Raw genomic sequence first — 18303 nt, 5'->3', positions numbered from 1 at the left:
AAAATATCTTTTTTATAATGACAGTATTTAATAATCTAATAGTTTCGTGATCAGATATCTTATTATCTTTATCTATTTTCACTTTGACAAAATCACAATTTGTAATCACATAATCTATTAGCGTCTGGATAGTATCTGTGATTCTTGTTGGCTCACACACTACTTGTTTAAGGAACCTATCGTTTAATAAGTTGTTAATTTTGGTTATATTTGATGATTCCTTTAAATAGTCAATATTCATATCACCAGCAAATATAACATTGTCCGTTGAGTCAATCATGGTGTCAATCCAATTTTCAGGTTTATTAATAAATAGACAAACAGAGCAACTTGGTGACCTATCTACTACTACAAACACCACTGAAGCATTATTAAACCATACTTTTACAGCAACCAACCACATAACATAATCTACACAAAAAGCATCTATTTCTTCAAATTGTATTGCACTTTTAATATAAATTATTGCACCTCCAGTATGTCTTGAATTAGATTGACATTGCACAATATTATAGTCTTTTAAATAGAATTCAGAGCTTTCAATACTCTTTGTTATATGTGTCTCCGATAGTAGGAGCATATGAACATCATTGTTAGTTACTAATTCTTCGATTTCCACAAAATTATTTAGTAGTCCTTGTATATTCAAGTATTTGCACCGGATGAAGGGGGCTGGTTGCTAATATAATTTCTCTTTTTCAATATTGATCTCTCTTTTAAAGAGCTCACAACTATGGTCAAAAGCGTTATGATTTTCACTTAAATTTAAGCCGTATTTTTGGTTGGTCGAGGAACAGTTGATGCATTTCGGTACATCATTCAATTTCGAACACCCGCTGGATTTATGCTCCTCACCACAATGCGAGCATGCTTGAGTACGTTTACATTCTGTAGACTTATGGTTTAAGCCCAAGCAATTGTAGCATCTTTTTACAAAGAATGATTCTAGTACTCTATATTTTCCCCAATCAAATCTTAATGTTCCCAATTCCAATTTTTTTTCATATGCGTTTACTTGCACTTCAAAAATTGCATTGTATTTCACTATCTTATTTTTATCTTTAGTTTCGTATATCACCTTAAAAGAAATTTCCTCATTTTCTAAAAAGCTATTCTTATCTTTTATTTTTTGCATTAAGCTTTCGCCACTGAGTTTTTTTGGTAGACCAAAAATTTTGAGTCTAAAATTTCTCTCTTTGGGAAGTTGAACTTCATATTTTTCACTCATTTCTCTTTCTATATTGGTTTTTAATTTCGACACCGATGCATTATCTTCACAAACTACCACAACACAACCGTTTCTCTGCATTTTCATTTTCGAAACTTGTATCCCTTCCGGGTTGATCTTTTCTATCATTTCATTCTTAGTTATTAAAGCATCCTGCCTTTTTTTTGGTTTTAAGATTATTTTCGGTTCTGTCTTTTTAATTTCTTTTAATTTTTCTGCATAAGTTGGCATACGCTCTTTTATCAAATTATGCACACATCTATTTTGAAGAAACTCCGAATTTCGTTGGCCCCCCAGGTCGCCTGACCTTACCTTTATGTAAACAAGAAGTTTATAAAACAAAGCCAACAAATTTGGATGAACTAAAACAATCCATTCGGGCAACAATTCCGGCTATTCCTGTCGCAACTCTCAAAGCAGCAATGAACAACTTTTTACTAAGATGCCGCACTTGTGTCAACGAGCATGGGAGGCATTTAAATTCAATTATTTTTAAAACTAATAAACTTAATAAAATTTAATGACCTTCAACTTGAAAAAAAAATAAATAAATTCCATACACTAAAAAAAAAGTTATTTGAGTTTCTTAATGTAGCAAAATTCATCAGCCACCCTGTATAATATAATGAGGCAATTCACTGATCAAAGCAAATGATCTGTCATCATGGCATTTCCAAATTATGATGGCGAATACAATATACCTATAAACTTATTTGTTGTACTGCCATGGTTCTGACTTGTACTGACAGGCTATTTCCAATTAATTATGAACTGCTTTAATATATTTTCGGTAGCCACTCCCAGCTGTTTTCCTATCTTACATTTTGGTACTTTTACTTGAATTTTGCAAACTGTAACTAAATTTAACCTAAATTCTTGAAATTTCTGTACTTCTTTCACTCTCTCATACATGCATACAAGTATAGCATTGAAAGCAACATACCATATATATGTCCAAAAGTTATACGACGACGTAGTTGGTCAGACTGATTTTCATGATGCGGTTTTCCGCAGCTGCAAACATCCAATATCAGCCATAGTATAAACTGAGTATTATAAAAGTGATTATTAATATTTAATTCGTTTCAAGAAAATGAACTGAGTTACCCGTAGTAAATAATACAAAATCGGCAAGAAGATGAAAATAATAAAAAATGTAAAAATGTAAGCCAAAAATATATCCATTGCCAAGAGTTTGTATTCGTAGAATTATTTATGTAGGTTTTTTATTTATTTTAAAATTATTAGAAAATTCTATTGGCACAACTTTAACGTTTTTTTAGCACATCTATTATTTTTTGTGCGTCCGCAATCCGTCTACACGCTTACCACTGGAGTGTGGAAATTTTCAAACAATTAAAATTGCGACTACTCGTATCTAACATTTATTTATTGATTCGGTTTCATATCTACTAAAGTTCTTACTTAGTTGGCTTCTGTCCTATTTGCTTCCCTATTTTCATGAATTCGTTTCTTATAATACCTGTACATAAATTTAGACCGTTCGGTATTGTGTATCCGTACTGATTGAGATTACCGAATGAAACAATTTGAAGACAAACAGGTTGTATGCGTACTTTCAGGCGGATGAAAATACGTCTATCAAAGCATGTAAGAGGACAGCTGTCGAGACTGGCAGAAGGCAACACCAACAAAGATCTGAGAAACAAAGCCTTATCAGTCTCCTTAAACTGTGTGCTTATGCTGATAAGATTGTGAGGTGAGGTTTAGGAACGAGTACGCGATACAGGAAGAAGAAGAATCATGTCGTAAAAAAGTATGCATCTATGTATGTGACGAAAGATGAAAACCCTACTTATATAAAAGTAGTAAGTAAGCGTGCACGCGCAAATAATTACGCTACTGAATGAATTCAGGCGCGATCGTACCTTTACCGATTATTGGTGAAAATGTCCTAAAGGCGCGGATACTTACATCCATATTTTTGGAAGAATGCCCTACCATTAAAAATCCGAAATTCGAGAAAAACGGCTTCAAATTCTCAACATACTTGCTATGCCTACATAAGATACATTTTCATCCAGTGCGATAATGTAATACATATTTTTCGCACAACATAAAAATAAGTTGGTGGTAATTTCCGTATATGTACTTATTTAACCAGTTTTTTTGGATTAAGACGTTCATCTTGAAAACGAGCGATAGGTGTATACAGGAGTGGTCAAAATAATATTGTAGCAGCCCGAAATATTGCCAAATTTTGAGTATTAATGTTTTTCTTATTTCATTTTTTTTTATAAAACTATAAGTAACTTAAAGTTTCGAAATTTTTTTATACGAAAGGCTAAATAGTTTGAAATTTTGATGAAAGTTGGTTGCAACTTTTTTTTCAATTTGGGACAAAGTTTTAAACTTTGAGTTATATGGTAATTGTTGTAGTATGATCTACATTTTATAAAAATATAAAAAAATAGTCAAAGCTTTGCAGTACGTGGCGCTGCTATTATTTTGACCGCAAGTGCATATATGTGAAGTGATTTATATTCGTATTTGTTAAATGAAGGAAGCTTATCGCTTGTCATTTGAGAAAAAATAATTTTTCACTTGATAAAAGATACTGATATGAGTTAATTCGGCATCGTTTCGTTTTTTGTTATTATTTAGCGTTAAGGGCTTTGTGCTTTTAAGCTCCACCCGTTACTAAATATATGTACACAATATCCGCTGAGATAGCCATTTAATGAGACGAAAATTGTTATTGCTGTGCGTCACTTGCATTGAAACAATATCGCGGAGAATTTTTAACGTTGATCGCTCACTAAATAAACAAAGAAGTACTGAAATAAGGCGAGTCACGTCAGCAAAATAAACCTACATCTGTTAATTTCGATACCTTCAGCATATAAAATATACATACATGCATACATATGTATGTATGTATGTATTTAAATCGCTATTTCACAAGTTAGAAACTTATTCTTTCACTTACCACTTTCTAAGCACACTGGGTAATGCCGTCCAGGCAAGCGTTCATTTCTTATGCCCCTGCGGCTATCAGTTCTTAGCCTATTATAGTATTGCATATAAATCCATAACAAAACGCGTAAACACAAACTGAATACGACAAATGAGAGAAATACCATAAAAAATGCCGATAAATAGAGCAACACATTTTGCAGATCGGAGGACATCTTATCCATCAGTTGGATTGGTGATGAGCGCTCCTGCTCGCCCACAAATAGTTCGAATGTTTTTGGTTTACTCTTTTGTAAATTTTATTTTAGTTAAATTATTTTTATTTTTCATTTTTGCTTTGTTTTGAAAATTCGTTTTTTTATCATTTCGATTTAATTCAATATTTGTTTGTTTTTCTAAATTACGAAAATTGTTCAAAAATGAAGAAATTGTGTGCCTCACAGTACGTCTACTATAAAGTTGAGCGCACAGCTCAAATGACTTTTCACAACAGTTAACTTGATGGTGTGTGATAATATTTCGCAGTGAATATTTTAAACAGAATTTAGTGTCAATTTGGTTTATCTATTTTGCGCAGAGAGCGAATGCACACATAAATGATATACTTGGTTGTAAAATAAGCAGATGTATGTACATACATACATACATGCGCTCGTAAGCGTGGAAGAAAACTTATAGGTAACTATGTACACATACATTCATATATACTTATACAGGTATGTAGATTTCAAAATATAAAATATTTTTGCTATCTTTATATAACCACGTTCAAAGAGAAGGGAGAGAAGGGCGGAGGGTGCGCTTCTTCTCAGAGTCCGAGCTCCCAAAAGAGTCCGTACATACAAAACCAGTGTTTGAATTAGCAGCAATATCAAGACGATTGTATTACTGAAAGGGAAAAGGTTAAGACCAAGGGAATTATCGGCGCAACCATACCAGTAAAAATTTAGATGTCTGTTGTCTGTATGTACTTTCATGTTTTAAAAGAGAGCTTTTGCTTGAAGTAAATATTAATCATTTCTGGTATCCAGCTTGTTTGCATTTGTGCACTGTTGCTGCTTGCTCAATATTTGATAGCTTCTACCATTAAGCCATACTCAAAATGAAAAAAAGTTCAAATAAAACTCTGAAGTAGAAATGATCCCTTGTTTGTTTACGTATATACAGTGTACGACAAGACTAAAGCACGAACTGCCCATACCACCACAACCAGAAAATAAACTTTCCAACAAATAGTAAGGGCAAATCTTTTTATTGTATTTAGAAGAGGATACATATACAATAAACTTCATTCTAAATTTAAATATTAATTCAAACATAAAAGTAGTATTAAATACGCCGCGACAAAACTAAAGTACATTGATATATACTTGTAAAGAAAAGTTGGTTCTTCTAATATTTCGTAGCGAAGCCCTTGTTTTTCAATACCGCTGCACATCTTCGTGGCATAGACTCAATCAAATTATTTAAATCATCTATGGAAATGTTTTCCCAAGCTCGTTCTACCTGAACAAACAGGGAGTCCTTGTTTTTGCAGTTTTCGCGTTCTATTTTCCGATCTACAATCTCCCATAGATTCTCTATGGGGTTGAGATCGGGTGATTGTACAGGCCACTGCAATACATTAATTTTATTGGCAACAAACCATTCTTCTTGCACACATTTAGCGGTATGCTTCGGATCATTGTCCTGCAGGTATATCCAACTCAGCATAATGGTCTGGCGAATGTCTTTGTACACAAATCTGTCCATTATGCCATTAATTCTATGAATTGAACCCACTCCATTGCCGGAAAAACAGCCCCACACCATTACGCTGCCTCCACCATACTTCACAGTAACATGGGTTTAAACGTTGCCCTTTAGGTCTGTGTACAAGCTTCAGTCCATCAGAATTTTTGATGTTGAACTTGGATTCATCAGAGAAAAGGACGGTTCGCCACTTGCTCATGGTCCAGTTAATATGCGCCTTCGCGAATTCGAGTCGTGCTCTCCGATTCTTTATTGAAATGAAAGGTTTTTTAGCACTTTTATATGTTCTGAAGCCGCCTTCGACAGTTCTTCGCTGAATGGTTCTAAGGCTAACGGGCAATGATAATTCACTTCTCAGGGATTTCGCCGATATAAAGGGGTCTTTCTGGACCTTTCGGATAATTAATTTATCCTCACGAGAGGTTGTTTTTCGGGGCCTACCACCTGAATGTTTGGATGACCGGATGACCGAAAACGACTAATTGTGCGGGAAATTACGCTGTGATGAATCTTGAATTTTCGAGAAATATTGATAACCGATTCACCGCCATTAAATTCATCTATAATTTTTTCACGTAATACCGTATTATACTTGTTTCGGGTCATTTTAAACGCTTTTTTTATTTCTTTAGCTCGAAAATGTAGTAAATGCCTCTAAAATCACGCAATAACACTGATAATGCTTTGCTTATGTTTTCGCACATAACAGTACTATTTTTCCGTTAAGAAACTGGAATATTGTATTTTTGTATCATATATATGTATTTGTTATTATCAGATTAAGAAAAAACAATTGAAGGATATAACCATTTGTTGTCTTTTTTTAACTTAAAGAGTTCAAGAGGGACTTTGTGTTTAAGTTTTGTCGTACACTGTACATACACATGTATATTTACATATGATATACATATGTATGTGATTTGCCATATGTAGAATGTGATATAGCGCTACTACTCTAACTACAGAGCGCAGTTAAAATTCTTTTTGACAATTGCTCTGAGTTACTAGCAGTAACGAAATGTAGGTCGAAGCGGAGCATAACAATTGATTTCGCGTTTTGAGCTACCAATGGTCCAGCATCATAGAATTTCATGGCTTTCATAATTTTTCACAATCTTTCTTTAATTTAAGACAAAAGATTTCACAACACACCAAAGATATTTGTAGATACAAATTTTTAAAATTGAATATATGGCAATTCACTATTGATAAACGACGAGTAACTTTTAAAGTCACTTCCTAAACCTAAATTTTTGCTATTAACATTTTTGAGTATGTCTGTTTTTAAATTAGAGAATTAAATGAAAATATAAAAAAAATTATTGGAGGTTGAATTAGTTTTAAAGGTTTTTTTCGAAGATTTGGGGCTTTATTGTGAAAAAACGGTACAAAATATTTTATTCGAAGTATTGGCCATCGCTAGCTACAACTTTCGCCCATCTTTCGGGCAATTTCCGGATGCCGTTTCTCCAAAATTCTGGCCGCTGCTTGGCTATCCATGACTCAACCCATATTTTGGTAGCCTCGTACGAGGAGAACCGCTGGTCCGCCAAATCGAGACTCATATGCCGGAACAAATGATAATCGGAGGGAGCTATGTCTGGACTATACGGCGGGTGGGGTAACACTTCCCAGCCAAGCGTTCCAAGGTATTTTTTGACAGGTTGAGCAACATGCGGCCGAGCGTTGTCATGTTGCAAAATAACCTTGTCGTGCCTTTTTACCGTTTTCGGCCGTTTTTCTTTCAATGCCCGGCTTAAACGCATCAATTGCAGTCGGTAACGATCCCCCGTGATTGTTTCGCCCGATTGGAGCAGCTCAAAATATACGACGCCGACCTGATCCCACCAAATGCAGAGCATGATTTTCTTGCCGTGAATATTCTGCTTGGCCGTCGACGTTGATGCGTGGCCGGGCAAACCCCATGATATTTTGCGTTTTGGGTTATCGTAGTGGATCCACTTTTCGTCGCCAGTCACCACCCGATGCAAAAAACCCTTCCGATTTTGTCGCTCGATCAGCAATTCGCACGTAAAAAGTCGCCGTTCGACGTCGCGCAGCTTCAACTCGTACGGGACCCAATGCCCTTGCTTTTGGATCATTCCCATCGCTTTTAGACGCTTGCAAACGGTTGATTTATCAACGCCCAATGATTCAGCAAGCTCTTCTTGGGTTTGGCACGAGTCCTTGTTTACCAATTCCCCCAATTCCGCGTCCTCGAACTTTTTGGGCTGGCCAAGACGCTCCTTGTCTTCGGTGTGAAAATCACCACTTTTGAATCGTCGAAACCAGTACTCACATGTTGAAATCGACGGAGTATGGTCTGGGTAGGCCTCCTGCAGCAATTCACGGGCTTGGGCTGTATTTTTTTTTCAAATTGAAGCAGAAAAGCAAAGCTTCCCGCAAATTGCGTTTCGACGGCACGAAAGTTGACATATATTTCAGTATTGCCAACGCGATAAAGTGATAAATAGCGCCATCTGTGTGTCACCTTTAAAACTAATTCAACCTCCCATATTAAAAATAGAACTACATTTTTTTGTATTCAAGTCTAGCAACAAAGGTTTTTGTTCGTAAGGAATCCCTACAAGAGACTACTGAGCACTTTAGACAGTGAGGTGAGGTGTTTGTGATGACAACAACGAGCAGTTTTTTAGACAGGAGTAATTACATTGTAAGCATACAAGTCTATCTACCTATATTTTTCATATATCTTTTCACTTATACAGAATTTCTATAAGAGTGGAAAGATATTATATCACATGGGGTTAGATCCGAGGCAAGGTCAAAAATGTGTAGTTTGTTAAGTAATTTTATAATGGATGATAATGATAATATAAGCACTTATTTGATAATCGCTGTTTCGCAGGGATCTAGTGAAATATGGTATAAATGTGTATATGTAAGATTGTATTAACGTTTTAAAGTTGGAGTTAACATTTTAAATTAAAAGCAAAGCTATGTGATATAATACAAAAAATCTTGTTTATTAAGGTTTTGCGGAAAAGTAAAGCTCTTTTTTAGATTTAAATTAAATGCTCATTTTAAATAGAAATTTATCATATATAGCAATACAATAATCACAAAAAGTTTTAAAGTACTCAGGCGTAAAACTAGATTCTGGGCCCACATAAAGCAAGCGGAAGCAACTAAAAGCATATCTATTCAATACGTTGATTGCAAATATAGGGGGGCCAACTCAAAGCAATATTAAATTAATGATGGCTTCCGTATTCTCCGTCCTTGTATACTAAGCTGCACTGTGTACAAATTCGCCAAAGGCAAATCATCAATGCAAGCTCCTAGCATCGCTGCAACGAACGGCAGCTCTGAGATTTGTGTCTGCCAACGTACCCTATCACCAAATGTTCAAATGATAAGCGAATTAGCACCGATCCACTTATTGGCTTTCGAACGCAAAAAGTTGTGGGAATTAAAAAACGAAAGGAAGAATGATACAGCAAAACTGCAGAGCAAGAAATAAAGTACGAAATGCTAAAGCTGAGGCAAGACGAGGACGGCGAGGTTTATAAAAAAAATAGTTTTGTATGGTACTGCAGGAACTTCGGCAAAGTAAATTATTGCACACCTAAATGTGGTACTTTCTGGACATGGATATTTCCAGAAATACCTTTTCAGATGAAGAGAACGCTGAACACACTTTCTGCAAATGCTCGGAAGACGCGGTTTGCCATATTCTTCAAATGAAAAAGTGGGACATGGTCACAGGTAAAAACGAAAAAGGAATACCACTCTGAAATAATGCGAAAACGGGTTTAGGTTGGGGGACGGCAGCTCTGATAGCGTGTGAGACGTATTAAGCCCGCGAAGAAAAACAATTTTTATTCTTATTGTTTTTTTTTTTTGCTTTGTTTGAAATAGTATGTAATACCTACTATTTATTGCAAAAATAAATAAAAAAGTGGTTTTAATAACAAAGATTATTTCCTAAGCATAAATTGTGATTTTTAAATCATCACTGCCTTGTTCTAATAAAAATAAATTTGAAATAAGTAGTAGCAGTAGTATTTGTTGCAAATAAGAGTAAAATACATAAAATTTTATAATTACTTTTTAACATTTACAATAAATTTACAATTTACAATAATTTAACGACAATGGCATGAGCCGTCTGCAGATTTATTTTTCGTGCAAAATAATTATTCGGTTTACGGTTTTCAAATGCAGTTAAACTCTTTTATCTACTTCTGCTCAAATATGAACGAGACGTTATCAATAAAACGGTCCGCGGATGACATATGGCAAAAAAAAATTTTTTGTTGGATGGTAGGACTGTTATAAGCTTACATGGCAAATTTCAGCGTGATATGTCACATAGTTTGTTTTCTGTGCTACTGTAAACAAGTCAAGCTCGAGTGTGTTTTTCGAATTTAACGATGGAAATTTAAGTTGAACAAAGAATTTGTTTGAAATTTTGTTATTCCAATATAATTTCGGCTTCAGACGCCTTAAAAATGTTGCAGACAACCTATGGGGACTCTGCTCTATCGCGTGCACGTGTTTTCCAGTGGTACAAATCGTTCAAAGAGGGCCGTACAGAGGGCCCAAAAACCACGCCAAAGTCGCTCAAAAATTAAGGTTATGCTGACTGTTTTTTTCGATTACGAAGGTGTGGTGCACTCGGAGTTCCTTCCGCAAGGCCGATTGGTTAACACTGAACATTATTTAGACGTTTTAAAGCGTTTGCGCGAGAACATTCGTCTTAAAAGGAAGGAAGCTCAAGTTGCCACTCCGTGGAAAACATTTTGAGACAATTGAAGTCATAAAAGAGAATTCGAAGAAGGAACTGAAATCCATACCGAAATCGGCCTTCCAGAAATGCTATGATGATTGGAAAAAACGTTGGCATATGTGTATCGCCTCCAATGGTGATTACTTTGAAGGAGATAAAATAAAAATTGAACAATAATTAACAGTTTGAGTTTTATTAAATCGGTCTCGTTCATATTTGAGCAGAAGTATAATCTTTTATCTAGTAATCTTTGTATCTAGAGACATCTAGGGATTAATAAAACGCAAAAGTTTATCCCAATGACCATTTTCCCCATTGAGAATCCCAATCAGTTGTGAATCATTTAAGGTAAATTTTCCAAAAAAGGACTTTTCTTTATATTCTTAATATTTGACAGCGCATCAGGAAATGTGCTATGTTTTCAAGCTCGCCTAAATTACACATTGAGCAATTTTTTTTTTGTGCCAAACTGTTGCTATTTCAAATTACCATGTCACTTCTAGCCGTCATTATCCACATGCTTGATTTTCATATTTTTTTAAATAAACCAGGCCTTTTGACCAATCTAATTCCTTATATGTCCAACTACTACTTAAGGCTCTTTGTATGTGATGGATGTGTATCCTTGCCTGTTTGTGGTTTGTTAAAAGCAATTTTGCAACTTCTATCCAGCTTTTTTATTGTACAGGGTGGGCCACGTAAAATTTGCTTTTTGAATCGGCTAAAAAACAAAAACTAATCAATATTTTTTCAAACTTTTTTTTATTTTAAAGATTGAACATTGTCATTTATGAATGAAAAATAATATCGTTCAAATGACTGCCACGACTGGCTTTACAGTAGGCCATTCGATCAACCCAATTTTTAAGCACATTTTCGATTGTTTGGGCTCCAATTTCATGAATGGCAACTTCGATTTCGTGTTTTAAAGTATCAATCGTCTCTGGATGGTTCGCATAGCATTTGCCTTTAACGGCTCCGCACAAAAAATAGTTCAACGGGCTTAAATCACAGCTCTGAGGCGGCCAATTGATATCGGAGTTTCGGCTGATTATTCGGTTTTCAAAAACGGTAGCCAAAAGTTCGAGGGTAACTTTGGTAGAGTGACAAGTTGCATCGTCCTGTTGAAACCAAATGTCGTCCATGTCATTCTCTTCAATTTTTGGAAACAACTCGTTGAGCATGTCACGGTAACGCTCGCCAATTACTGTAATCGCGGCTCTTCGCTCATTTTCGAAAAAAAAATGGCCGGATGATGCCGCCAAATCAAAAACCGCACCAAACAGTGACTCGTTGTGGATGCATTTGCTTCTTTACAGTAACGTGTGGATTTTCTGAGCCCCAAATCCGACAGTTTTGCTTATTGACGTAGCCACCGATGTGAAAATGAGCTTCATCAGAAAAGATGATTTTTCGGTAAAAATGCTCATCTTCGGTCAAACAATTTTCTGCCCATTGTTCAAGCGTATAGCGTCCCATTTCGTAAATGTCAAACCTTTAAGTAAATTATGAATACGCTATATGGCCCCCCTTATATGTTACCTATTCGCCAGATGACATCGTTTTTACTAAACAAGGTTCTTTAAATCTCTAATCCAGAAGACTTCTTTCTTTATAACAATTTTGGACAGATAATGTGGCAGCCGAGTACTTAAGAAACAGTTCTAAAGTGAACAACTGATTTTCTTGCATGCAGGCTTCCAAAAACAGTATGTGTGTAGGCATATGTGATGGTAGCTTCAGAATTCGCTTTACAAACTACTTTTGCAGTGTATCAAATTCTTGGAACCACCCAAAACCCCCCACCTGTGCTGCGTATGACTGTATTGAACGACAAACTGCTAGAAAAAGTTGCCACTTAGCTTTAATTGAAATTTCTTTCTTTTTTAAAAGGCAAGTACACGGAGCAATAATATCATTTTTGCTGCAGCTGTAATGTTTTCAACATGCTTTTTTAAATTCATCTGAGCTGTTATTTCCATTCCTAAGTAAGTATATATGTATATCGAGACACAATCTGTATTTCTTTCTTACTATAATACCATTTCTTCTCCTCATTAAGTTTCCCACCTTTTCTGAACACCATTATTTGTGACTTTGAGCGGTTTACTTCAAGGTTCCATACGTTGCAGTAACTTTCAAAGTTATTAATCATCTCTTGTAGTTTGCCTGGGTAATCCGCTAACAAAATGATATCATCCGCATACATTAGAAGTCTAATATTTTTCCCTTCTATATTTATACCTCCATCTAAGCTTTCATGTAAAGAGTAAATATGTAGTATAGGCGTAAATAAGCATCCTTGTTTGACGCCTGAGTTTTTTTTTTTTTAATTTATCTAAAATTTCTGAGCCGTTCCATACAACTGTCTTTGTATCGCTGTACATATTTTCTATGAACTTCACTAGTTTCGTTGCAAGAACAACTTATATATCAAGGGGTTTCTTGATGCTCTATCAAACACTTTCGCTTAATTCGCTTTCAAATCATACTGGCCTGGATTTTTCTACAACAAAGAACCACTTCAAATTGGTACTAAATGAATTGTTGAACTAAATTCTTAGTATTATCTAATAATCCTCCTCTGTAAGTTATAAGAAATTTTATCTTTTTCTTTTACTAGTTAATTATAAGTTTAATTTTACTTTGATTAATTAATTTAGCATTAATCTGTTTTCATAGTCTCTAAGAAATACTGCATTTTTTAGACTTTAATTGAGCAAATAAATAAATGAATATATTGTCGACTGTGGAGTAATTCTTTCTGAAGCCGGTTGATACTCGTTTAAAATAATGTTCCTTTCACTCCAAGAGGTTATGCTTTCGTTAATTATGTCCATCATGGTTTTAGCAATACAGTTCATAAATGAGTAGTTTCCTACTAGGGAGGGATCCCCTTTTTTGAAGATAGGAAAAACTACTCTGGTTCTAAAAGCCTCGTCTACTTTGCATTTGTCGTAAAAATTTGTGTAAGCACTTGCCATAGCCATAATGAAAGTATCGGGGGCATTTTTTAAGAACTAGTAAGAAATTCTATCAATCCCTGGAGCTTTGTTTAAAAAACTGCCTCAAGCAGATCGTCAGCGTCGAAGTTGTGTGCGTACAAAATTTCCTTGCCATTAACAGTAGGGCTCAGCAGATTTTCAAAATAAATCTTAAATTTATGTGTTGATATGGCGGGACTTATTTCTAGAGCTTCACCCTTTAGGTAGATAGGGTGGTTGTCATAAGACACATTTAGACCTTTCGCGGGTCCATTGTGATACCACTGGAGCTTATCCTTACTCTACGTGTTCCTTTTCAAACTATCCGGTAGCTTTAATAAACGAGCAGAGCTTCGTTAGTTTTAGATGGGTTATGTCCTACATCGGTTAGAAATGCTGTATCAAGAGTGTGCAGCCTTCTCATAGCTAAGCTTTCACACTCACATAAAAGGTGTCTGACTGTTTCATCTTCTTCTGTATTAAGACAGAGTCTACAGAAATCGAAGTACGGGAGTCCTAACCTTCTAGCGTGGCTGCCTATTAAACAATGGCCAGTTAATACACCTATAATTTTTCTTATAGATTCTCTGTTGAATCTTAGCAAGATGCCTTTATCTTCTTAACAAATTTCCACCAGCTAGCGCTATCTTTAATGTTGTTGATATTTTCTATAAGCCTGTTATACCATTCTTCTCTACTCCTTTTACGCACTTCTTTAAAATATTTACTTGCTTTTACGTATAACAATTTATTTGTTTCATTATAGTTTCACTAAGGAAACTTAAGCTTTCAAATGATGAGATTCTTGCTTTTTAAAATTCTTTGGTAAACCGCTCATTCTTGCGTAACCATTTTGATTTCCTTTGGTTCCTTATCGGCGACAATTCTATTGCTTCTTGGAGATCATGAATATTAACTTCTTTTACTCTACTTATGTATATTTCCTATATTCTTATTAAAGTTTTCTTGATCCATCTCCGTTTTTTGGATATTCCAATTCAACTCTGGCAATAAGCAGCATTTGGACATTTTGCTGGCTGAAATTTGAAATACAGTAGGTTCTGTTTTTATGCGGTAGATACGTTCCGCAAGAAACAGCATAAAAAAAAAACAGCATTAAAAAAGCTACTAGTTCTATAGTAAAACTATAGATACGTTTCAAATGCTAAAACCGCATAAATCTGAAATAATCGCATAAAAAAGGGCACTAGTCCCATATTATTACTATAGATACGTTCCATAGACCGCATGAATCTGAAATAATTAAATAAAATCCCATAAACAAAATATTGTATCTTTGAAAATTATATCTTTATATATCTTCCATACTTGTAGGGTTAGCATTTCTGATGTAATCTGTGATGAGTTTTTGCTTAGCTGGTTTAGAATCTTGTTTATATGTACAATTCCCAATAGGTCGACATGCATTTTGTAATTTAAAAAAAAACCGCACTATTTCAAAACCGCATAAAAAAAAGCCGCATAAAAACAGAACCTACTGTAATGGTTAAACCGTTATAAGGCATTTATTATCTCCATTTCTGTTTACGAAGATTCAATGACGGTGAAGCCAATTTCACAAGCCCAAGTATTTTCAGAATTCATTAATCATAAAGACTTTCAAAGCTATCACTTAGGCAGAGTTCATTTATATTCCCTAATATAGCGTTTTTCAATAGGTGCGCTTCAACTTTTTTCCGATAGGGAGGGCGAACGACGCAATATTTTTTATTTTTCGCTTGTCATTTGTAAACTTAATTAGTATACATTTCATAATGGAACGCTACACACTTGAGCAACGATTGCAAATCGTGCCAATTCTTTATGAAAATAATCGTTCTGTTGCTGCTACTTTAATCCAGATTTTTTCCAAAAAATCATCTTCAGTGATGAAGCTCACTTTTGGCCAATGGCTTTGTCAACAAGCAAAATATGCGTTACTGGGCAGAAAGCAATCCACACGTAATTCATGAGGCACCGTTGCATCCCGAAAAAATCACTGTTTTGTGCGGTTTACGTGCCGGCGGCGTAATTGGCCCACATTTTTTCATTGACGAGAACAATCGCCACGTCACTGTGAATGGAAATCGATACCGCGACATGATAAACGATTATTTTTGGCCGCAATTGAATGGTATGGACTTAGACGACATATGGTTTCAACAGGACGGGGCCACAAGCCACACAACACACGCTACAATTGATTTGTTGAAGAGTAAGTTCGATGAGCGCATTATTTCCAGAAATGGACCGGTCGAATGGCCGCCGCGCTCGTGTGATTTGACGCCTCTAGACTATTTTCTTTGGGGTTATGTGAAGTCATTGGTCTACAGTAACAAGCCGGCGACGATTTGTGAGCTCAGAGCCAATATTGAACGCGAAATTGCTGGAATGCTGGAATTTCGGCCGATTTATGCAAAAGAGTGGTCGAAAATTGGGTTCAACGATTGGACTTCGTAAAACGTGCATGCGGTGGTCATGCAAAAGAAATCGAATTTCATACTTAAATGTATATGTTCAAACTCGATAAAAAAAAATAGTTAAAAAAGTCAAACCGTTTGTGTTTTATTCAAAGAAAAAGTTGAAGCGCTCTTACTGAAAAACGCTTTAGTTTTTTGCGTACTTAGCTTAAAAAATTTGCTCTTGAACGCACTTTACATATAAGTCCTAACCAAATTTTTTCAGGTTTGTGTTTCTTTTTCTCATATAACGAAGAATTTTTACTCATGAATATATTAATCCAATTAGTTATATTCACTTAAGTTTTGCTGGAAAATTTTCAAACCAAAATGATACAAAGGCAAACCAACCTTGACAATGAACAAATTATGTCTAAGATTTATCATGACAATCTCACAGAAGTTCAGCTATTCACTGTCCTTGAAAACTTCCTCGCCCACGCTAAAACCTCAAAATATGCAACCAAATATTCTGCCAATTAGTTAGTTGTATGCACATACACATCCACGTAATTCTTAAATATCTACATAGCATTATGTAAATGCAATAAAGTTAGTAAACAGTTAATTTCGGCTCCATGGCACTAGGAAACAACAAAAGCCTTAATAAGATTGTTCACACCATCAATACCAATAGTGATTCATAAATTAAATTAAAATAACCAGATCAACGAAACTGTAAGTTTTAATGAATAATAATACTAAGAGAATAATTAAAATGCTCAAATTTCATAGATTTAATATGCTACATGCAGCGCTTGTGTGCTAAGTAATTTATGTCTGCGTGTTATACTGTTCGCTTTGTTGATTTGCTACATAACATTAAATTCTATTAACGGCACTTGTTTCTGCTTCAAACTTTTTATGAATGTTGTGCTTAAACAAAAAACAATATAATACAAAAATAGTGTAATTTAAATCTGTAGTAAAGTGGCGTGGAGTTTGCACGATTCACTGTTGGGTAATTTTGCCGATTTGTTATTGCGATAATTTCGGCACACAGCGTGAAAAACTACGCATTAAATAAGTTCTATATCCAGTGGTCAAAGTGCCAAGTATATTTTATTTTGCTTGTGCTTGCGGCTTGGGCTAATTTAATATGAATTAACTGACTTATTTGACAGGTCTTTATTTCCGCAATTCATGCCGCCATTGGGGATGATGGCTAATGCTGACTTGCATGCAGGTATCATGACCATACATACCACATACATAATTACACATACCTTAGTGTGGTATATAAGCGATATGAATATGCGCAGTCTAGTAATCAAATAGCCCCCGCTGCAGCTGGCAACAATCAAACGAATGAGCGTATACAAAATTAAAATGTTATTAACTACAGCGTAAATTTGTATGTGGACGTATATGTATATACCTATATTTATATGTACAAATAATTCAATAATCGTATTCATAAAATATATTAATTGAACGATAACTTCATTAATTATGTGATTTAACACATTTAGGACCCAAAGGCGGACTTTCAAAGCAGACGCGATTTTTTTCGACCGCCAACAGGTGTCGGCGAAAATGAAATAATAATGTTTAAAAGGCTTGCCTATTGCAAAACAACACCTTAATGTATTTTGAGATGGAAGTATATATTATATTTATATAGGGGTTTTCAATAGCAGTATAGCAAAAGGCAGAAAATAACAGCTTCGATGCTTCACATAATCAATGCTTTATTTCTGAGTTAATTTCAACATGTAGAGGAGTAGACCAAGATCTTTAACACGTTCGTTACCAGGCGTCATATATATGCGTCAGCTGGGTTTTCTCGTGGGACCGCCGACACAAGTTTGGTACGCCGGTTTACCTTAATTCAATTATAGCTCCATTCGCCGCCGTGTGCGACAGAGTGTTGTTGAATGCAGTATGGTCTATAGGACGGTCTGGGACACATGTGTAACAAGTGGTCTCAGGATTATAGCTACCTACAGAGGGTAAGTATTTTCGTTGTACGTGAAAAAGTGCTTACTAATTTTAAGCAAAAATAAATTAGCTTTATAGGGAAATAAGTTCAAAGGCGAATCATCTAACGTATTAATCAACAATAGTACAGAAAGATCTAATTCTGACATTGAAGATATAATCACTGAATCCAGAATAACCTGGGCAGTGAACACCTTTAAACCATATAAATCACCGGGTCCAGATGGATTATTCCTGGCCCAAATACAA

At 35.2% G+C, this 18303-nt stretch overlaps 1 protein-coding gene across 6 annotated transcripts in view; it reads right to left on the bottom strand.

Annotated features, from left to right (window-relative positions):
* The window catches only part of LOC128867190 (uncharacterized), a 67842-nt gene that overhangs the window by 22206 nt on the left and 27333 nt on the right, over nt 1-18303 (bottom strand). Inside the window, exons 1-2 of one of the 6 annotated variants that reach the window (XM_054108287.1) lie at nt 2336-2809; nt 2172-2274 (exon numbers count right to left, since the gene is read on the bottom strand). The exons of 4 other annotated variants lie outside the window; for them this stretch is intronic. In XM_054108287.1, coding sequence (XP_053964262.1) covers nt 2172-2274; nt 2336-2413 — 181 coding nt within the window. In that variant the 5' untranslated portion in view covers nt 2414-2809. Of the gene's footprint in view, nt 1-2171; nt 2275-2335; nt 2810-4178; nt 4661-18303 lie in introns of those variants that run through there. One more of the 6 variants, XM_054108286.1, reaches the window with a different exon arrangement.

Source organism: Anastrepha ludens, chromosome 6, assembly GCF_028408465.1.
Source record: "Anastrepha ludens isolate Willacy chromosome 6, idAnaLude1.1, whole genome shotgun sequence".
Lineage (NCBI taxonomy): Eukaryota > Metazoa > Arthropoda > Insecta > Diptera > Tephritidae > Anastrepha > Anastrepha ludens.
Note: the sequence above shows the minus strand (reverse complement) of the source record. Positions and strands in the feature narration are given on the sequence as shown.